The sequence below is a fragment of the Ailuropoda melanoleuca genome, chromosome 8 (genome assembly GCF_002007445.2).
Source record: "Ailuropoda melanoleuca isolate Jingjing chromosome 8, ASM200744v2, whole genome shotgun sequence".
Lineage (NCBI taxonomy): Eukaryota > Metazoa > Chordata > Mammalia > Carnivora > Ursidae > Ailuropoda > Ailuropoda melanoleuca.
The window spans coordinates 118,700,323-118,719,763 of NC_048225.1; the positions used below are offsets into that span (position 1 = coordinate 118,700,323).

Sequence of the window (19,441 nt, forward strand, 5' to 3'; positions counted from 1 at the left end):
TATATATATATATATATATATATATATATATATGTATATAAATATATATGTATGTATATATATTCTCTGAAGATAAATCTAATGAGACAAAGAAGGAGGGATGAAGGAACATTAGAGGAAATTTAACAAAAGGACTGGCAGAAATCTTTTAAGAACGTTGAGGGGTGCCTGGGTGGCTCAGTCTGCAAAGCGTCTGCCTTCGGCTCAGGTCATGGTCCCAGGGTCCTGGGATCGAGCCCCCGAGTCGGGCTCCCTGATCAGTGGGGGAGCCTGCTTCTTCCTCTCCCTCTGCCTTTCTGCCTGCTCATGCATGCTCTCTCTAATAAATAAATAAAATGTTTAAAAAAATTTTTAATTGATTTTTTTTAATTAAAAAAAAAACCCTACTGAAGAGCAACCTGAAAGGTCACCATCAAGCCATGACTCAGGGCAGACAGGTACAGGGCCCGACAGGTAAGGTCAGCATGAGGACACAGAGATCCTGGCACTCTCTGGCTGGGAAGGGGGGCCAACAAGGCTCCAGGAGAAGCGGCAGCCTGCGGGAGGCCCGGGCCTTGCACGTGACAAGCAGCTAAGACTTGGGAGGGCTGGAGCCAGAAACCATGTAAGCCTGGTGGCTTCCGATGCTTTCTCCCCTCCCCAGCCCTCCCCTTGGACATTCTATGCGAGTGATGAGAAGGAGAGATGGATGGAAAGCAGCCACAAGGGAGGAAAAATGCTCAGGAGGGCACGCCCGGCCTGAGGGATACCAGGGACAGCAGGAGGGGCCCCCAGTTCAGTTCCACACACATTCACTAAGCACTGAATATGGGCTGGGGGCTGAGGACGGAGCATGCAAATCCCAACAAGCTCTGGTCCAGCCCTCTCTGAGCTCCCTGCCCCCCCACTCCGGGCATGCTGAGTGGGAACAGACAGACCATTCAGGAGAAGCGTCTTCACTGCCCCAGGGGCTGTTTCTTCTGCCTCCGGGTGAAGGGACGTTAACACTGGATCTAAAAATCAGGAATTCTGGGTTCCTCTTACCCCTCTCATTAACCATGCCCCTTTGGGCAAGTCACTTAATCTTAAGGTCTATTTAAAGTATGATCATATCATCAGAGCTTTTTCTTCAAACACAGGAACTTCCTCTTCCCTAAAAAAGGGCTCTTACAACCCTCGCTCTCTCACAGGAGTAACATTATGGGTGCTCTTGAAAGGCAGACAAGAGGCCTCGGGACCTCTGGTCCTCTGGAAGGGGAGAGGCTCAGGAGTGAGAACAGAATGCCTAACTTTCTGTACCTCTTTAACGGTTTCTAATGATCCGACTTCCCTCTTAGAAACTGGGACTGACTGGGGCGCCTGGGTGGTTCAGTCGGTCAAGTGTTTGCCTCTGGCTCAGGTCATGATCTCAGGGTCCTGGGATCAAGCCCCGTGTCGGGCTCCCTGTTCAGCGGGGAATCTGCTTTTCCCTCCCCCTCTGCCCCTCTGGCCCTCCACCCTTGCTCATGCTTGCTCTCTCTCTTATAAAGTCTAAAAAAGAAAAGAAAAGAAAAGAAAAAAAAGAAAAGAAAAGAAAAAAGAAAAGAAAAGAAAAGAAAAGAAAGAAAGAAAGAAAGAAAGAAAGAAAGAAAGAAAAAGGAAGGAAGAAAGAAAAGAAAAGAAAGAAAAAAAGAAAAGAAAAGAAAAGAAAAGAAAAGAAAAGAAAAGAAAAGAAAAGAAAAGAAAAGAAAAGAAAAGAAACTGGGACTGACTGACACTCCACGTTCCCTAAGAGTGGCTGGGAGAGCTGCCCAAGGGTTAACTGTCCCTGACCTTGAAAGTGAGCACATCTGGACAGCAAGCCGGGCACAGGGGCAGTATGAAGAGTGCCCAGGACTGGCCCAAGTTAGATAGAAATCAAGTCATCTTGGGCACTTCAAAAAGACCTCTTTTATACCTCTAGAACTCTTTCTGTTTTATTCCTAGCTTTCACTGGTAAAGGAATCTTCCCTTGCAATCACTACAGAGTTTAAGTTTGTCTTTTCTTAGAAATGTGCCTTCGAGGGCCGCCCCAAGATGCCCTTGCAGGACTCCACTTTCTAGGAGCTGGTGACCTAAGAGGCCTTGCAGGACAAGGGCCAGGCCTGAGTAGGAACAGAAGGGTAATGGTTAGTAGGACCACAGGCAAGAGACAGTGTCTATTTTAAGCACAGAAGGAGAAACCAAACAAAAATAAAGAAATAAAACACACAAGATCGTGGTTTAAAAATCCAAACGAAAGCCTCCAAAGAAAAGACAACAACTGATTTGAACACAGTGTTTATGAAATGTAATGGAACTGCAAGAATATGAGGGGCACCTGGGTGGCTCAGTCAGTTCAGTGTCTGCATTCGGCTCAGGTCATGATCCTGGAGTCCGAGGATCGAGGAACACATCCTGCTCCCCGCTCAGCAAAGAGTCTGCTTCTCCCTCCGCCCCTCACCCCGCTCGTGCTCTTTCTCCCTCTCGCTCTCTTTCTCTCAAATAAATACATAAAATCTTAAAAAAAAAAGTATGGTTCTAGACAATGAAAACTATTTAAAAATACCCACAGAAACACTCCTTACTCATAGCATCACCCTGTATCAGTTTCCTATAAGTAACTCCGCCCCAAATCAATATTTAAGAATCTCTGGTATCAAGGAGGTGCTGGTATGTCGTATGTGTACGTTGCCACCAGCATGTGGTGCTGTCCAGAGAATGAGGACACAGAGGGGACCCTGAGAGTGGCAGGCTGCAGGGTACAGGCTGTGGTGTCAGAAACTTCCCCATCTCCAGGCTGAACCTAGTGGTCAGAAGCACTGGCTAGTGGTTAATGACTCAAAGGCTGAGTCATTTTACACGTCTAGAATGGAACTGGCCATTGTCACCCATGATGTGGGGTTCGGGAAACAAGCAAGTGAAGGTACAGTCCTTCACTTTCCCAATCACCTTGCCCCTGAAACATGTATCCAGATGAAAGGTATGTCTTCTTGTGAGGCTGCAGGACGAGCCAGACCCTGACAACACAGAGGCGGCACAGGTGAAGGCCACAGTCCCCAACACAACTGTCCTCACCTCAGACACCAGCCACAAGTTCAGGAGTTCCCCAGCCATCCACACTTCTGACCAACTGGCTAAAATTCTGGAATTCCCTCACCCCCTCAGGCTGGATAATTTGCTACAATGACTCATAAAACTCAGGAAGATGCCATACTTACTCTTACAGTTTTATTATAAAGGATACAAATCAGAACCAGCCAAAGGAGGACACACAGAGAGCGAGGTCTGGGAGGGTCCTAAACACAGAGCTTCCATGCCCTGAGGACCCCATCACCCTCCTGGCACATCAGCGTATTCATTAATCAGGAAGCTGAGCTGAGCTCTTGTGTTCAGAGTTTTTGCTGGGGTTTCATCACATAGGCCTGATTGACCGAACCACTTGGTCACATGACTGAACTCAATCTCCAGCACTTCTTTCTTACCAGGAGGAGGGCTGGCCACTAACAAAGCCCTCATCCTCTAATCACATTGTCTGTCTTCCTGATGGCTATCTAATTAGCATAAACTCAGGTGTGATTAGAGCTGATGACCCAGGAACCAAGGACAAAGGCCAGACAAATTCCCTATCATACAGTTCAGCAGTGGGGAAGAGTGTGGGCTCCAGAGTCAGATGGCTCTGAGTTTGGCTTTCTGCTATGTGATTTTGGGCAATTTACCGAACCTCTCTCAGCTTCAGTGTCCTCATCTAAAAAGTAGATCCGTATAATGATAATACTGTTATTACTATATAGAGATGAGCACCACTCAATAGAAATTTGCTAGCTACTATGTAACACAATTTTTTTCTAGTAGCTGCATTTATAAAAGTAAAAAGCAACTGATGAAATTAACATTAATAATATATTTTACTTATCTCAATGTGCCCCAAATAGTATCATTTCAACATGCAATCAATGCTAAGACATTTTTTTTTTGAGAGAGACAGAGAGAGAAAGGTCGGGGAGGGGCAGAGGGAGAAGAAGAGAGAGAATCTTAAGCAGGCTCCACATCCGGCATGGAGCCCAACACGGCGCTCGATCTCACAACCCTGAGATCATGACCCTGAGCCAAAATCAAGAGTCAGACACTTCACCAACTAAGCCACCAGGTGCCCCAATGTTAAAACAATTATTAATGAAATATTTTACATTGTTTTTTTACACAAAGTCTTTGAAATCCAGTATGTATTTTATCTATGAAGCACATCTCCATTTGGACTAGTTCCATTTTGAAGGCTCGGGAGCCACACGTGACTCCTGGCTACCATACTGGAAGCAAAGATAGAGATCAGAGCTGCTGTCATTTCCACTAAATGCGTTAGAGCTCGGTGCCATACCTTCCCCGTTTACAAACGGGGACTGAAATATGTATATGTGCACATGCCCTCACACAGGTAGAGGCAGTGGCAAATGACCGAACCCCAAGATCAAAAGCCACACCGTGTCAGTCAGCACCACAGAACACAAAATAGCCCCTCTCTTCTCAGGAAAAGAACCACTTCAACTTGGAGGAGAGAGGTCCTCGGATAGATTATCCATAGCGTGCTCTTTTATTCCCATGCTCCCTCATCTCCCCAACACACATTTCAAACGGGCGAAATCAAGTGACTTAGAGCAACAGCTTTCAATGGGAAAAGATGCCCCAAAGCGCGGGGCAGCCAGAGGAGGAAGTGGGGGGGGGTGTGGAGAAAACCACAGGGAGGAGTTTAGGCTCCTTGAGTCACTGAGGAGCCCCTCCTCACCCTGGGCCACCTCCCAGAGTCACTGCACAGCCACCAGCTAAGTGTACCAAACCAGTCACCCCACCCTTCACTCCCTGGAGAAAGTTCCGCACTGTAAATCCAGAAGAATCCCACTACGAGGGGACTGATTTCAAGGCAAGTATTCGAGCAGCTTTGGAACATCTGATTCTCAGGCCCCAAAACATTCTCAAGGGTTCTTTTTTTTTTTTTTTTTAACGATGCAGATATTAATATGAAAGCTCTGTCTCTTTTAATGGTGGTGCCCCACATTCAGCTGTGGGTCCCAACTTTGGTAAGGGAGGACTGCCCAACACCCTGACATGCATCCAATTCCTTCCATTCTCACTGGAGTTAGGGTGGGGGGAGGGGTGCCAGCCACCCTCAAGGTAGGAATAAAGAGATCCACCTAATAAGGGCAGACGAATGCGTTTTTACATAATATGCAAGATTAATTATAATAAATGCAATCCAATTCACATACCTTATCAAGGAAGACAAGCTAATTATCTGTCAGAGAATTAGCTCCTATTTAAAGGGCATTTTACCTCAATTTGGCTAAAAGAACTAATGGGAATTGTGTCTCCATTCTGATGTATTCTTTTGACTGCATTTGCTTAAACACTCAGAAGATGTCAACAGTACCCTAAAACCCCAGGGTTTGTAAAGGGGGGCAGGGGGAACCTAGAAACACGTATTACTCAGCATCTCACAAAGTCTAACTCTTTGTGCTGTTATTGTAATGATGTCCCTTTTAGAGGGTCTTATCAGCAGCGTGAAACTGGGGGTGACTGGGGGTGACTCATATTTATGAAACGAGGTGGTGTTGGCCCTGCCCCATCGTCCACTTCCACAACGGCTTCTGTTTCTTAATAGAGCTGAGCGGCGTCTCCACACTTCCTCGCTCGGCCCGCCAAAGCAGAAGCCCAAGGCTTACAACACACGCCTTATGCGGGGACCTGGGCTGCACACCCAGCTGAGATGCGTGTGGAGACCTACAATCAAGGACCACGACTTCCCTAAAAATCAGTAACTTTGCTGGGTAGTTGGTTCTCCTATTCTGGAGAGAAAAGCAGGAATGCACACTATAAAGCCAAGGCAGCTGGCCCTAGCCTCCATTCCTCAAGGTGGGGGGTTGGGGGGGCAGTGAAGAAGATTCCAGGTAAGGGATTCCCTCAAGAGTTTTCTCTTATAAGATCAAAAACTTGGAAACAATCTTAACGTCATTGATAGGCAGATTAGTTAAGTAAAATGTGAGGAATGCATAAAATAAGACATGTTATAACATTAAAAGAAAATCTGATGGTGAGCAGGGAAGCAAAACTACATTCAATATAAAGTGAAAATGAATTTCAGTTTCCATATGAGAAACTCTACAAAATATGCACATATATGGGTAAAGAATGAAGAGAATATGTAAAAATGAAACTAGGCCAGGCAGGGGGATGAGTATATCATCTGTTTTCTCCTTTCTAAAATTTTCTTGATATTCCAACAATGGGTATATAATTGAGTCTTTGCTGAGGCTTAATTTTATAAGATTTCCTTACAGAGAAATAGTCTATAATTTTCCAGTATGGCACTGATTCAGAAAAAAGTACGGATGTACTTATGTATCCACTCCACTGGGTTTTTCCAAACCTTGAAACCAAAATCTACCGAGCATCAAGGAGTTGTTTCTATTTACATGGTACCAGGGGCAATGCTGATTCATTTTTCTGAATTATATCACTCATATAGCCCCTGGACATAAACAGATAATGAGGAATTATTCTTGTCGCTATTTCATATTATAATTACAGGACATTTTTAATAAACGCTAGTCGTTACATGTCTGGCACTGCTCAAAGCACTTGTACATGTGTTATCTAATTTAAGGAAAGTATCCTTACCATCCCCATTTTATGGATAAGAAAACTGAGACACACCAAATTTAATGCACTCAAGTTCATGCTTCTTGTAAGCGGCAAACTCAGAATTCAAACTCAGCAGTCTGGCTCTAGAATCCGTGTGGTTAACCTCCCTACTACACTTGGTGTGCTCGGAGAGATTTAAATTCTGAGGAAGAGTGACTAAAAACACAGATCAGCAGAACGATTCATTGAGAAATCACTTACTAAGCTCACTACAAAGGGAAAGGGAACAAAAACATGGAGTGATCTGGCCAAACATGTGGACCCCCAAGATTCTCTTATTTGATAACAATTCAGATGCAAACCAAAGGATTACACTGCCACTGGGGTTAAAACAAATTACTGAATTGAGAGTGAGGAAACATGGATTCTATGCCAGTTCTGCTACCAGCTCCTGAGATGTTCTCGGGTAAGTTATCAGTGTCCACATCTGTAAAATGGGACTGTTGGAAAAAATGCTCAATAATTCTGCCTGAAGGAATGCCGCTTCTGGCCCAGGTTCCCAGGGGTCTGTTCTGCTAGGCTTCGAGGACATCAGTTAGACTTTTTCTAGGGTCCATCCCTGCCATACACCCTAATGATCTGAGCTGTACGTGTAGGCTTAGGTTGTAGAAAGGAGAAGAAAGATAAGAAAGGAGAAGAAAGCAGAAGAGAAAAATAATTCTCTTTTTTCAGAGAATTAACTTTCTCAAAGGAAAATGATAACCATATTAGAAATTCCTTCCTCATACAATTCGGGGGGGGGGGAAACTATAGTTAATGTTATTATCCACACTAGCAGAATGGATAATGAATATAAAGCAATGAAACACCTTTGAGTAGTGGAGTCTTAGGGATGTCGTCTTACATCATCTCATACCATACATCGTATCACATATGCCATCATACATTCTTCTTACTCACTATATCTAACTTTGTACCTATCTTTTTTCCTGCTCATCTAATTTCCCCTCTAGAAAGTGAATATATTAAAATGTGCAGAAGGAATATCACCCCCATATCCACAGGCTACTAGGAGAATGCAGCCGAAGGTTCTCTACACTGAAAATGCACGCAGCAGAAGCATAACCGTGCTGGGGCCAGGCTCTGACAGCTGAATGACCTTGGACGAGGGCCTGAACCTCTCTGCATCTCAGTCACTCCCATAAAAGCTAGAGCGTTATCATGAGACATAATGCTTCGAGCACGACTCTGGTATATAATAAACATTTCATAAATGTTAGATATAGTTATTGCAGTTTTCAAAGTTTCTTTACTCAATCTGTTACTCCTTAAAAGCCTCTGCCGTCACCAAAGTTTGAAGTTGCCAAAAGCTGAGATGTAATTCAGAGCAAGGTCACGGGGAAGACAGCTCTTCTCTGAGGACACAGAGTGGGACAATTTTCTTAGCGATGGCATTTTCAATTGAGGGTATACAAGAAAACAGAGGGGAGGGGGAAGCAATGTAACTTAGGGCACCTCAGAGATAAAGCACATTTAAAGCAACCGTAAGGAACGAGATCTATAGCTCACTTGTAAATGAGCACGTGGCCAGCTTGGAAGGAACTTGCCTCAACGTCCTCAGAACTGGGGTTCCATGCTTGTTCACCACCTCACTGGTTAGTAACATGAGAGAACATGTTGAGTCTGTTCCCCGTAAAACCGGGGGTCTATAGCCTCTCTCACGAAGCTGCACTGAGAACAAAATAAGACACAGATATGACAGCCCGATGCCCAACTTCCCAAACTACTGAAAAATAATTTTTTAATTGCAGGGATGACAGGTTGGCCAGACCCAGAGTGGTTGTATGTGATTAAATGGTGTTCTGCTGTCAGATTAAAATATCACTTCCTAAGAACCATAAAACCCTTCTTCTAAAGTCTTACCATAAAAACATGCTATTTTAATAAGACTAGAAATACAAGACCCAAGAAAATGGCCCCTATCCCTCCAAGAATGTCTCCCCCTTAGAAGTCTGTCTAGACTTATTTTAAGAGGGAAGCAAACACTCCAATAGCTAATGACAATACCTCCTTGTCTTGAACTTAGGACTCAAGTCCAGGCCCTGGAAGGTCCTGTCACTGTGACCCCAAGGGGATGCTCGGCCCTTGCCCTGTTCTGTTCCCTCTATTCCACTGCCCCTCCCCGCCCCCCCAGCTCCTCCCACTTGTTTTCTTTTCACTTGCCAGTAGCAACAGCTGGTCATGTTTAGTTCAGTGGTTGTGGACCTTGGGGCTGTGATTCAGACTATGTGAGATGAGTCCTTCCATAGAATAATTATAAAGGAAACTGGAGAGTGATGCTCTGCCAGAAAGCAGGGACTGCCTCATCACCTGCAGACACCAGCTAAGATCGGCTGAGCTCCTGTTATAACCTGAGAGGTCTAACGCGCCTCAAAGGGGGCAAGGTCTGGGCGCGACCCCTAGATCAGATAGTTTTATCTGTTTACCTGGTTGAGAAACGGGGCAACAGATGCCTAATGGGGGTCCCATCTGGAGGGTGAAACAAAGAAAAAGAGACCCTTTGGTGGAGCCCGAGGAAGTTTGGCCTTGTTTTATTTTCCATGAAATTCGAGGCTTAGAGGGTGAAAAAAAAATGACTAGGCGTTCACTGCAAGTCAAACCTTAAAGGCAATACAGATAATTTGATGAATCCACAAACACTTTGTTTCCTGTTAGAGATCTTGCACTTTGCCAGAGGCAGGGCTGGGGGTAACGGCCTTTATCTTCTGTGAAAGTACCGGGCTGCACAGCTCATTTCCTGATCCAAGAGCAGAGGCTCAAGGTTCCTTTTCCTTTCAGTTACACATAAAACCGGGGTCTTGCTGGGGTAGAGGAGCGGAATGTATATATATTTATATATATCCCCACACCTTTAAGTAATAATAGGTGAAACAGACATAAGACAGAAAAAAAAAAGTAGGCTACTATCTTCCTTTTGGCTTATGCATGAAAACATCTCAGAGTCAAAGACTTCATAATTAGAAAATATACATCAACGTCAGTATAAAATGTGTATTTCTAAAGGTTCGGGAAAATTCAGGCTGTGATTCGTACTCATCATTTTCTCTTCCCTCCCATTTTTCTGAATTAGTAAGGTCATACAGTGTGCGTGCAGAGTATATAGCATATGGAAATGCAGCCACTGAGCCTTTGCCCAAGAGGGACCCACATGGTTCAGGGGCAAAAAAGCAGGCCTTGAGATGACAGACTTATGTCTTTATCCTGGCCCTGTCTCCTAGAGCAGTTTTTAATTGTACTTGCAAACTTTTTTTTTTTCTTTTTCCTGAGCAGGCTAAAACCTTGTCTTCAGAAGTATCATTTACAATGCTTGTTTGCTTAGCATGCCCTCTTTTCATAGATAGCACGCGGGAAAAAATAAACACCAGCCGTGTTGCTATCAGCAACATGTCCAAAATTAGTGAGGTCCAAATTACAAAGTTCCACTCTAATGCACAGAGAGGGCCTGTCAGCCCTGAGCTTCTAAGGCAGAGGGAGAATGTATATTCGCTTTTGCATTAAAAACGAACAATTCAAAAAAACATCATTTCTCTCTGGATCAAGTCTTCGGAAAGAAATTCTGTTGGCCCATGAAGATGTGCTTAGAAAAAGCCAGACTTTATCTTGCAAGGGAAAGGAAAGGGATGCTAAATGCCTCTCCGGCATGTACTTCCCAGGGGAACAACACTCCTAGGGATGAACCGCTCCCTGAACAAGACTGTGTAGGACAAGAGGATGAAGAAAACGAACAGGCACACAATCTCCAAGGCAGAAAGATGTGGAATACTGGTCTGGTCTGTATATGTTCCTACTCTAGCATTTGGATTGTAAGGGTTCGGGGGGCAGAGTCCCCAGCCTGAAAACTAGTGCCCCGCACGCAGAACACATCAGTAATATTTGTTGAATCAGTGAACAAATCTCCTCTACCCACAGGCTGTACCTCCACGGAGACCAACGTATCAAAAAGTCCCTAGAAACCTGAGATACTTGGGTATAAGGGTGCATTTTGATACGTGTTTCCCAGCTCGTTCTTAAACCATTAAGTTCCCCCAGAAGATGAGTTTAAATCAATGCTAATATTTGTCCTGTATTTCCGGGACCTAGGCAAATATCAGGACCATGAGCTGCTGGTTTTAAAAGAGCCTAGTCTTAGGTCCCTCTGGTCTGGACTGAAATCTCAAAATTCAACAAAAAGGATATTAATACTAAAAATGATTAATTAAATATATTATCTCGTATTTGTATGCTATACATTAGATATTGTTATCATTAGATAAAACATACACACACACACACACAATCAACCTGGCAAGACCTATTTTAGCGCTAAGGACCGAGGCTCTAAAATTAATCATGCATGTGACCTTGGGCAAGTTAAATCCCTCTAGGCCCATTTCAGTAACTGCATAATGAGAAAACTGGACTAGATCAATGGTTCTCAAACTTTGCTGCATGTCAGAATCACCGGGGAAGCTTTGAAAACTCTTGCCGCACAGGCTGTACGCCCAGACCAATTGATTCAGGATCTCCAGAGATGGGAACTAAGCGTTGTAGGTTTTAAGTCGCCCCAGGGGATCCAAGTGGACAGCCGAGAGGGACAACTTTGGGACTAGGGGGACTCTAAAGTTCCTTCCTATTCTAAAAACTGGGATGCTTAAGTTCAAAGGACCTGAGAAGACCTCTCCTGGGATCAGAATTTCTATGCCTAGTGCGGAGTGTACCCTTGTCTAACCTACTTGAATTCAATTACCTAGGCACTGCAAACAGACACATTTTTATGCCCAAACTGCTCCCCCAGGCTGGGGCAGGAGCCTGGCTGCTGCCAACACTGAGTCTAAGGAAGCAGGGCTGGCTTGGCTTCTGGTGTGAGGCTCACACCTAGCTTCTGAGGGTGTGTGCGCCAGAGGCTGTGCAGAGAGTGTCTCTGCTCCCCTGCTTTTGTCAAACCTCCCTTCCCTTACCCTCCTTTTTCTAATCTAAAATCATTACGTACTGCAGCCAGGAAAGGAGTTTCCCGAACTTGTCCTTGACAGGCCAGATGGTTAACTTAACTGATCTGAATTGGGAAGGACAAGTGGTTGATATTAACATGCTCCCATAGTACTGTGCTTCGAACAACTTGCCATCCTCCGCGCTGACCAACGTCTAACCTAAGAGGGTCTGAAAGGGCATAGGGGAAGGGAAACAGGGCCCAATGGCTGCTTTATTGAGCACTATGGGCCAGGGACCTGATTTTCGTTGTCTCAGTCCATCTGTGATGCTAGAATTCTCCCTCTTTTACACTGGAGAAACGAGTGGGGCTCTGGGAGGTGACCTGAACTCCCTAAGGACACCCACAGTTGGTCAACAGAAAAGCCTAGATTTGAACTTAAGTGGGCTAAACCTCCCTTTGCTGAGCACCCGGGGAATGAGGAACAGACGAAGCAAGGACAGGGATGGGGGAGAGAGCTCACTTACATCTTTCCACTTACATTTTAATTAGGAAGAAGAAGAGTATATCCAAAAGCTCAGAGCACCGGCCACTGCGAACCGGCTCAGAGAAAAGGAGCAGGTCTCACTTACAGAAACAAGCAGGCCTTCTCACGGTTCCCTCCGTTTTCCTTCACACGCCATCTCGTCACAACTCAAAGCTTCGAGAACTTTGGAAAATGAAGCACACTCCCCCCACTCCTTCCACCTACCCTTTTATAGTCAGACTACAATCCTTATTCTAAAAATAAATCAGCTGGATGAGAGGCCAGAAAAAGGGAAGCTTAATAGTTTTCTACTTTCATGATTGGAGTGATGGGACACTAGTTGGACAGACTTACCATCACATTTTTACAAATTCCTCTACAAATAAATAATTCTAGGATATGCCCAAAGAACTCTGGCCTCTTGACCCAGCATGTTTTTATAATTACTTGGCACTCCAAGCATATGCTACTTAAATTAGGGAACAGTCACCAAGTTATTTTTAGGCCATAGCAACACACACACACACACACACACACACACACACACACACACACACATACACACACACTGTGCTATACCTAGCTTGTTACTTATGCTTCTTTGGAAGGGGAGCCCAGATGGCCTATCGACTGGCACCATCATTTCTGCTCAACCAATGGTAACAATGATACGAAGCTACATTGAGTGAGTCCTCATCATGTATGAAAACTGGTCTAGGCACTTGGAACACATGACTTCATTCGATTCCTAGACTAATACTGTGACATAGCTGCTGTTACATCCTCTTTGATAAATGAGGAAATTAAGGAAGTAAGGGGTGAAGCAATTTGCCCAGAGGCACGTGACTAGTAACAGGGGACCAAGACTAGAATCAGACAGACCGGATCCAAAATCCTGCCTGAATTTCTCCACCATTTGCTACAAGGCAAATGTCTGGCATGTTTGGATATTAAGCAGAGGCTTAGAATAACAACGCTAAGTTTGTGACTATGGGAGGTATGTCTTTATTTCACGTATCTTTAAAAAAGTTCCTGCTAACAGCCTGAGACACAAGAGGACGACTGTTGTTCCCCCACGACAAACAAAGCAGAAAGAGACTATTTTCGCGGGGTCTCTTGATGACTGAGCAAAGCTTTTCCCTTTGTCATCAAACTCAATACTGCCTGTAAGTGTTTCTTCAGAACCCTTTGTGATTATGGAAGAATGCACACTCTGTGTGGTTCACTCCTCAAGAATTATGATGGAGGGTTTTATAGTCTAAAAATCCAGTTCCCGGTGTTATCGTATCTTCCCTATGGATCAGCCTCCTGAAGTGATTGTCTCTCCCCTGCTCCCCACTGAACCCGCAGCAGCAGGTCTGTGGAAGACCGAATTGGCCCCTCAGTCTTTGTTTCCTGACAGCACAGAGCATTACAGGCGCAGGCCTGACATATCCACGTGGAAGGGGGAGCTGTAGCCCCCCGAGGAGGCGCTTCGAGCCCTCCCACTCTGAGGGAGAGACGCTTCTCCACAGACCTGAGAGCTAGCTAGTCACAGTGGAAACCTAAGTTTGAAAAACTCTGAGGAGTGGGCACATGATACTGAAGCATTCAGTGAAAATGTTGTCCACACTATCCTATAAAAGACCCAAAGCCTGATTAATTCCAAACCTGAAACATATCTGAATACATCAAAATGTGGCCTCTACTATAAAATATTTCAACAACCAAAAAAGGAAGAGAAAGCCAACAGGGCAAACATGAACAACTGTTTAATCTGGGTGAGAAGTATATGAGTACTCTTTATACGCTTTTCTACTTTCTACTGTTCTATGTATTTGAAAATTCTTGTAATAAAAGTTTTAAAGGTATAGAGGTCTTTAAGGAAGAGGTAAGTGGCAGTAGACTATCTTTTCCAACACAGGCAAATGATAAATTATTTTCCTGAATCCAGCCTTCCTGAAAAGAAAGGGTACCTTACAAACACCAAAACAAAGATGGTAGCTCTCTCTTATGGGAGGCCCAGAACTGTCTAGGCTTCTTACTCATTTTGCTTCGAAATCACACTGAAAATCAACTTGGGGTAAAACAGACTGTAATTCTCTCAAAGACTCTGCAAATCCCTAAATATTTACACATTTGGATCATTTTCACCAGGAGGCATAGAAGCGCTGGTCTGATGCCATTTATTCTTCGGAAGATGAGAATAAAACGTGGATTCAGACATAGGTCACAACAGGGAGGGGACTGTAAATTAGAACAGTAACTTAATCCCAGGGGCTTCTGCGCCTCTGATCAGTTTCTTCCCATCCTGACACAGCATTACTAAAACGGTAACTGAGCGGCCGCTGTACTTGACAGGCAGTACCAAAAATGGAGAACATGGCATTGAAACAGGGGGACATAAGACTTGGACAGGGGAGGGTAGCAACCGGTGTTTACAAACATAAACCAGAGAATCAGTTGGGCCATCTCTAAATTACCCAAGGTTGTACTGAAATCTCTGAAAATAAAATAATGAGGCCTTCAAAGTATCTACCTTAGATTCCAACTACCTTCATCACCATAGCTTCCCTGCAAAAAAATCACTCGTTCCAAAATGGCACCGCTACCGCTTTGCTAAAATAAAATCTTGCATCATCCAGGGTGGGGATTAGTAATAATAAACCTCAGCAGAGAAGCCAGACCAGAATGGTCTGCTTGACCCACTCAAGAACTTGGGAGAAGTCGCTGGCCATGCCTTCTGAGAGATGCCCACCCCATTCTTCGACCTCCATGGTGCTGTGGTATTAGCCTTTGGTATACCCAGATGAAAGGGTAGCTAGGCATGTTCTAATTATGATCGCTCTCCTTTCCTTCCCATCTTGGTCCCAATTTTAAGCCATTCCCCCAAAAGAGACCAAAATAATAATGATGACAATAGTAAATAAACTAAATTACCGACCCCTTTGCTCCTGAACTGTCTAGTGTCAATCAAATTCCCAGATATTTGAAGAAAAAGCCCCCAAAGCTACAAATAATCCAACCTCTACCACCAGTGCATCTTCCAGGTCGACCGCCGCTGTGTCTCACCAACCCGAAAATGACGAGCCCTCACCGCGGCCGCCTGGGGTGCCCAGTGGTGAGGTCAGCAGCATGTCCGGCCCCGCCCCACTGAGGCAATCTTACTTCACTGACACCGAGGAACAAGCCCAGGCTGCCCAGACTCTCAGCTGCATCCACAGGGAAGGAACCCCACTTTCATCAGTAGCACCAGGGAGATTCATTTCCCAGCAATTGACAGGCCACCCCCAAACACAACAATGTCTACTGCAAACGAGAGGGTAAGATCTCCAATTCCTCCGAATCACCCTCATGTTCAAGTCCAGGGTCATCTTAATTTGTATTGTTTGATGCCTGTCCTCAAATCATATAGACACAAAGGTCTGCTTTTTCTTAATATCTACTCTACATGAGCAAAGAGATGACCCACAAGGCCACTGGTTACCCTCTCTCTTTGCTCCCCAAGACAAACTATTACAAATGAGAAATTTGTGGATTGTATTTTCTCATCTGAAAAAGACAAAACAAGCCAAGATCATGGTGAGAGAACACTAGCTGGGTAAGCCTACTGGGAGTCACTCAAAGTCAACCAAACAAGAATAGAAAACAATAAAATACAGAGCTACACAGAGGAAATCTGAATGTATCTATAACCCTAAGAAAACTCATCAACCACAACAAAAATACCCGAGCCCTGCTGAAACTCTCTGGATATGACCTCCATCATGTTCTCCCTCCCACCAGAGCCTACCACCCCTAAGAAAAGTGGTTCCTTTGTGGCAGCTGAGCCCAATGAGAGCACACTTGGGGAGAGCCAGGAGGGGATGGGATGGGGGGTGGTGGAATTTATCAAAGTAATTCAGAACCGTATTTCCAAGAACACTACTTAACAAAAGGCAGACTACATCACTGGGAAGACAAGGAGGAGAATGGCAGGGCTGTCACACTTAGACCAAACAACGGACTTGCTCATCCCAAGGGCCTACTGCAATTAAATATGCAAGGTTTTTGAAGGAACACAGCAATACCTTTGATCAATACACNGGAGAAGAGAAGAGAAGAGAAGAGAAGAGAAGAGAAGAGAAGAGAAGAGAAGAGAAGAGAAGAAGATGACGATCTCTCACTGCCATCAAAGGACAGAAGACACCAAAGAGAAAGAGTGGTATGTAGTGCCCCAAAGGACAATGTCTGAGGGCAAAGAGAAGTGAGTTTGATAGACAGGAGATGAAGTCCCCCCCTGCTATGTTAGGCAACACTGTGTGGAAGGAGCTCAGAAAACAGTGGGTAATTAACTCTTCTTGCCAGGGCTCAGCAACACTGACATGAGAGTTATTCTGCATTCAGTGTAAGGGGCCAAGTGACCCACCACCCCATCTTGGGAGGAGCCACGATGCCAACGGTTGTCAGATGAGGCCAGAAAGAACACAGGTTGAGGAGTGTTTCCTAAAACTGTCTCTGTCCCCTTGGAGCTTTGGCAGAAGAATGGATGTTGTTGGTACACTTACACTTTTGGGGGGCCTTACAGTAAGGATCTCTGTGCTTCTTGAAGGTCACTTTATAAACCATCTAAAAGCTAAGCTGGTCAGAGCAGTGAGAAAGAAGATTGCCCATAGAGGCCCTGGGACCGGGAGGTTAACTTATAAGTTCGCCATAGTTGCTGCTTCCTCCGCTCATCAACTTTGGTGAAATCTGAGAAACAATAACTTTCCAACTGGTTACTGGCTGGAAGAGAGCTACCAGACCGGCTATGACTTGAGAAACCATCCGGTGGTACACAGCCGCTCTAAAAGGTGAGAGAACAGTCTCAGAGAGGTGAAATGCTCACACAGTGCAAATGAGAAGAGAATAGAACCCAGGTCTTCCAGCTTCCAGTTCAATGTGACCGCCTTTTCTCACTACAGCAAAATAGTTAAGGGCAAAAGAAGGGAAGACAAGAAGAAGAAAGTCTATTTTGGTCTCACAGGGCCAAGGCAAGGAGAACGCTGGTACTTCTAGACAACACCCAAAGTGAACCCAGGCTAACCAGGACTGTGCTTGGGAGGAGAACAGGGGCATTACCTTTCAACACCAGAGGTTCTTTGCCTTCTCTCTTCAGGGACTCGAGGACTATGTGAAGTGGCTGGGAGGGCATCACTCGGCTCGGCTCATTGGTATTCTCATCATAAACTATAATTTCTTTGGAAAAGATCCTCTTGAAAGAGTCCTTGCCTTCCCTACAGGAAATCAAGTCTAAGACAGTGATCTTGCCCTGCTGCAGTCTCCGCCGGCTGATCTTATCGGCACAGTTAATGTGGACAGCTCCTTGGATGTGACTTTTGTTGTACTCCATGAAGGGCCTGCAGTCAATGATGACGGGGCCCTGGCTCGGCAGGTGACTCTTGCTGCATTTGGTCATCTTCTTCGCCAAGTCATTGGGGTAGATTATTTTGATGCTGGCTAGCTGCTTGGGGGTCCCTGCCACAGGGCTGCCCACCCCACCTGATGGACTTAAAGGGCCTGCGTTCTCATTGCTGTTGACCATCTGGTTGGCAGGGCAGGCGGGAGAGGTTCCGATGGTGGTGGTGGCGGTGCCAGCGGCGATGGCTTGGGTTTGGGCCTGACTGTCCTTGTCGTAGGTTGCCACAGTACAGCAGCTGGCGCTGCTGCATCCACAATTCAGGGAGCGGGCAGAGCCGCTGGATGAGGGCATATACGTCAGATTCGCAGCCTTGAGGGATACGACGGTGGTGGCAATGACAGGAGGGTGGCCGTTACTGCCTGGGGCGGCAGAGCCAAGGTAGCTAGAGTCTAAACAAAGGTTGAGATCCTGAGGTCGGACGGGCCTAGACAGTGCCACTACTACCCTGTCGTCTAAAGGAGACGGAGGCATGAGGAGGCTGAAAACTGGCAACTGAAGAAGAACTCAAGACAGTCTGTAAAGAAGGGGAAGGGGAAAGAGAGAATAAAGTCACGTGACACAAAAGGCAGTCTGATCCAAACCCTAGGAGAGGCCTTTGCATCCCTCTGCATGAAGTTGTCTTAAGGGCCCTTTATCAAGCCACTCTCAAAGCCCAAAACTCATCTTTAGAGATTCGAAGAGGATGTCAACCTGAGAGCCCCCAACTATTTGGCGACTAAGTCTAAGGTTCCAGGTAGGGTTTACACAAATGTTGATGAACCACCTCTCATGGACCGACGTCAAAGTTCAGCCTCGGAGGAAGTACAAGCACAAAGAATCAGAAAAGCTGAAGACAGAAAGGAAGGCTCTTAAGAAATATCTATTCTGGGCCTCATCTCCTGGGCAGAAGCATAGTGCAACCATCTGAGAAAGACCCACTTGTCCACCCTTGCATACTTTCCGTTTAATTCCTTCACCCACTGCAAAGGCAACGGAATGACCACGGGCGCTGGCATGGCTCACCGAAATATGCAGCAGCTAAATATACATCAGGGCGGATGGCAACTTTCTGTAAATCAGAATGAAAGTATCCCCCTAAGTGAATCTCTTTAACTAGGAGCTATTCTTGCTTTGCATTCCTTTGAAAAGCACAACACAGTCATATTAAAACCTCCCATGTTTCCTGTTAGTCTCTTATAAATTAATCTGCATTTCCCCTTTTGTTACAAATGAAATGTCCTGAAACAAAGCCTCAGGCCAAGGAACCAGGTCTGGGAACCCCCAATCCTGGCAGATCCATCACCTTTCCTCCTTTGCTGCCCACCTCATCTTCCCCCCTCTCCTCCACCCCACACTCTGCCTTTAAGGAAAGGACCACTTGGACTCTGCTCCCTCTTTCAGTTCCCTATTGGCAGAGACTATGCATCCCAGAGCTTCTCTCAATGGGAGGGAGGCACTGTGTACAATATTTCAGTCCCCCCCAGACAGACCCCCACCCCTTGAAGAGGATGAATTCCATAGAAAGGACTTCCCACTTAGCCGGTCCCTGTTAAAGGGGGCAGTGAAGTGTTGCCCACTGGCTTCGCCTCCTGTCTCCTGAGTGGGCTCCTGCAAAGGAACAGTTCCGTGCTTCCCATAGGCACAGGGGCACTTTACAACCCGACCCTACTGGCTCCTCTTCTATTAGACATGCTCAGAGAAAAGACACCAAACCCCATGCAAGAGTCGCTCACCTAAACGAACTTTAAGAGATGTCTGGAAAAATGTCATCTATCATCCGTCTACACACGACCGTCACCATTCTCTGACACAGAGCCAAAGTGTCACAAGCAGAATCCACACACGCGCGCACACGCATACACACAGAGACACGCACCCGACACGTCCACAGATCCCTACCGACTCAGGTTTCTCTCACCCACCTTTAGATGGGAGAGGA

General features: G+C 45.5%; 1 protein-coding gene across 1 annotated transcript in view; it reads right to left on the minus strand.

The window, feature by feature from the left end:
• DUSP10 (dual specificity phosphatase 10) overlaps positions 1-18,037 on the minus strand; it is a 38,041-nt gene extending 20,004 nt beyond the window's left edge. Inside the window, exon 1 of the mRNA XM_034667212.1 lies at positions 17,184-18,037. Coding sequence (XP_034523103.1) covers positions 17,184-17,994 — 811 coding nt within the window. The 5' untranslated portion in view covers positions 17,995-18,037. The remainder of the gene's footprint in view (positions 1-17,183) is intronic.
• Between the last annotated feature and the right edge of the window lie 1,404 nt (positions 18,038-19,441).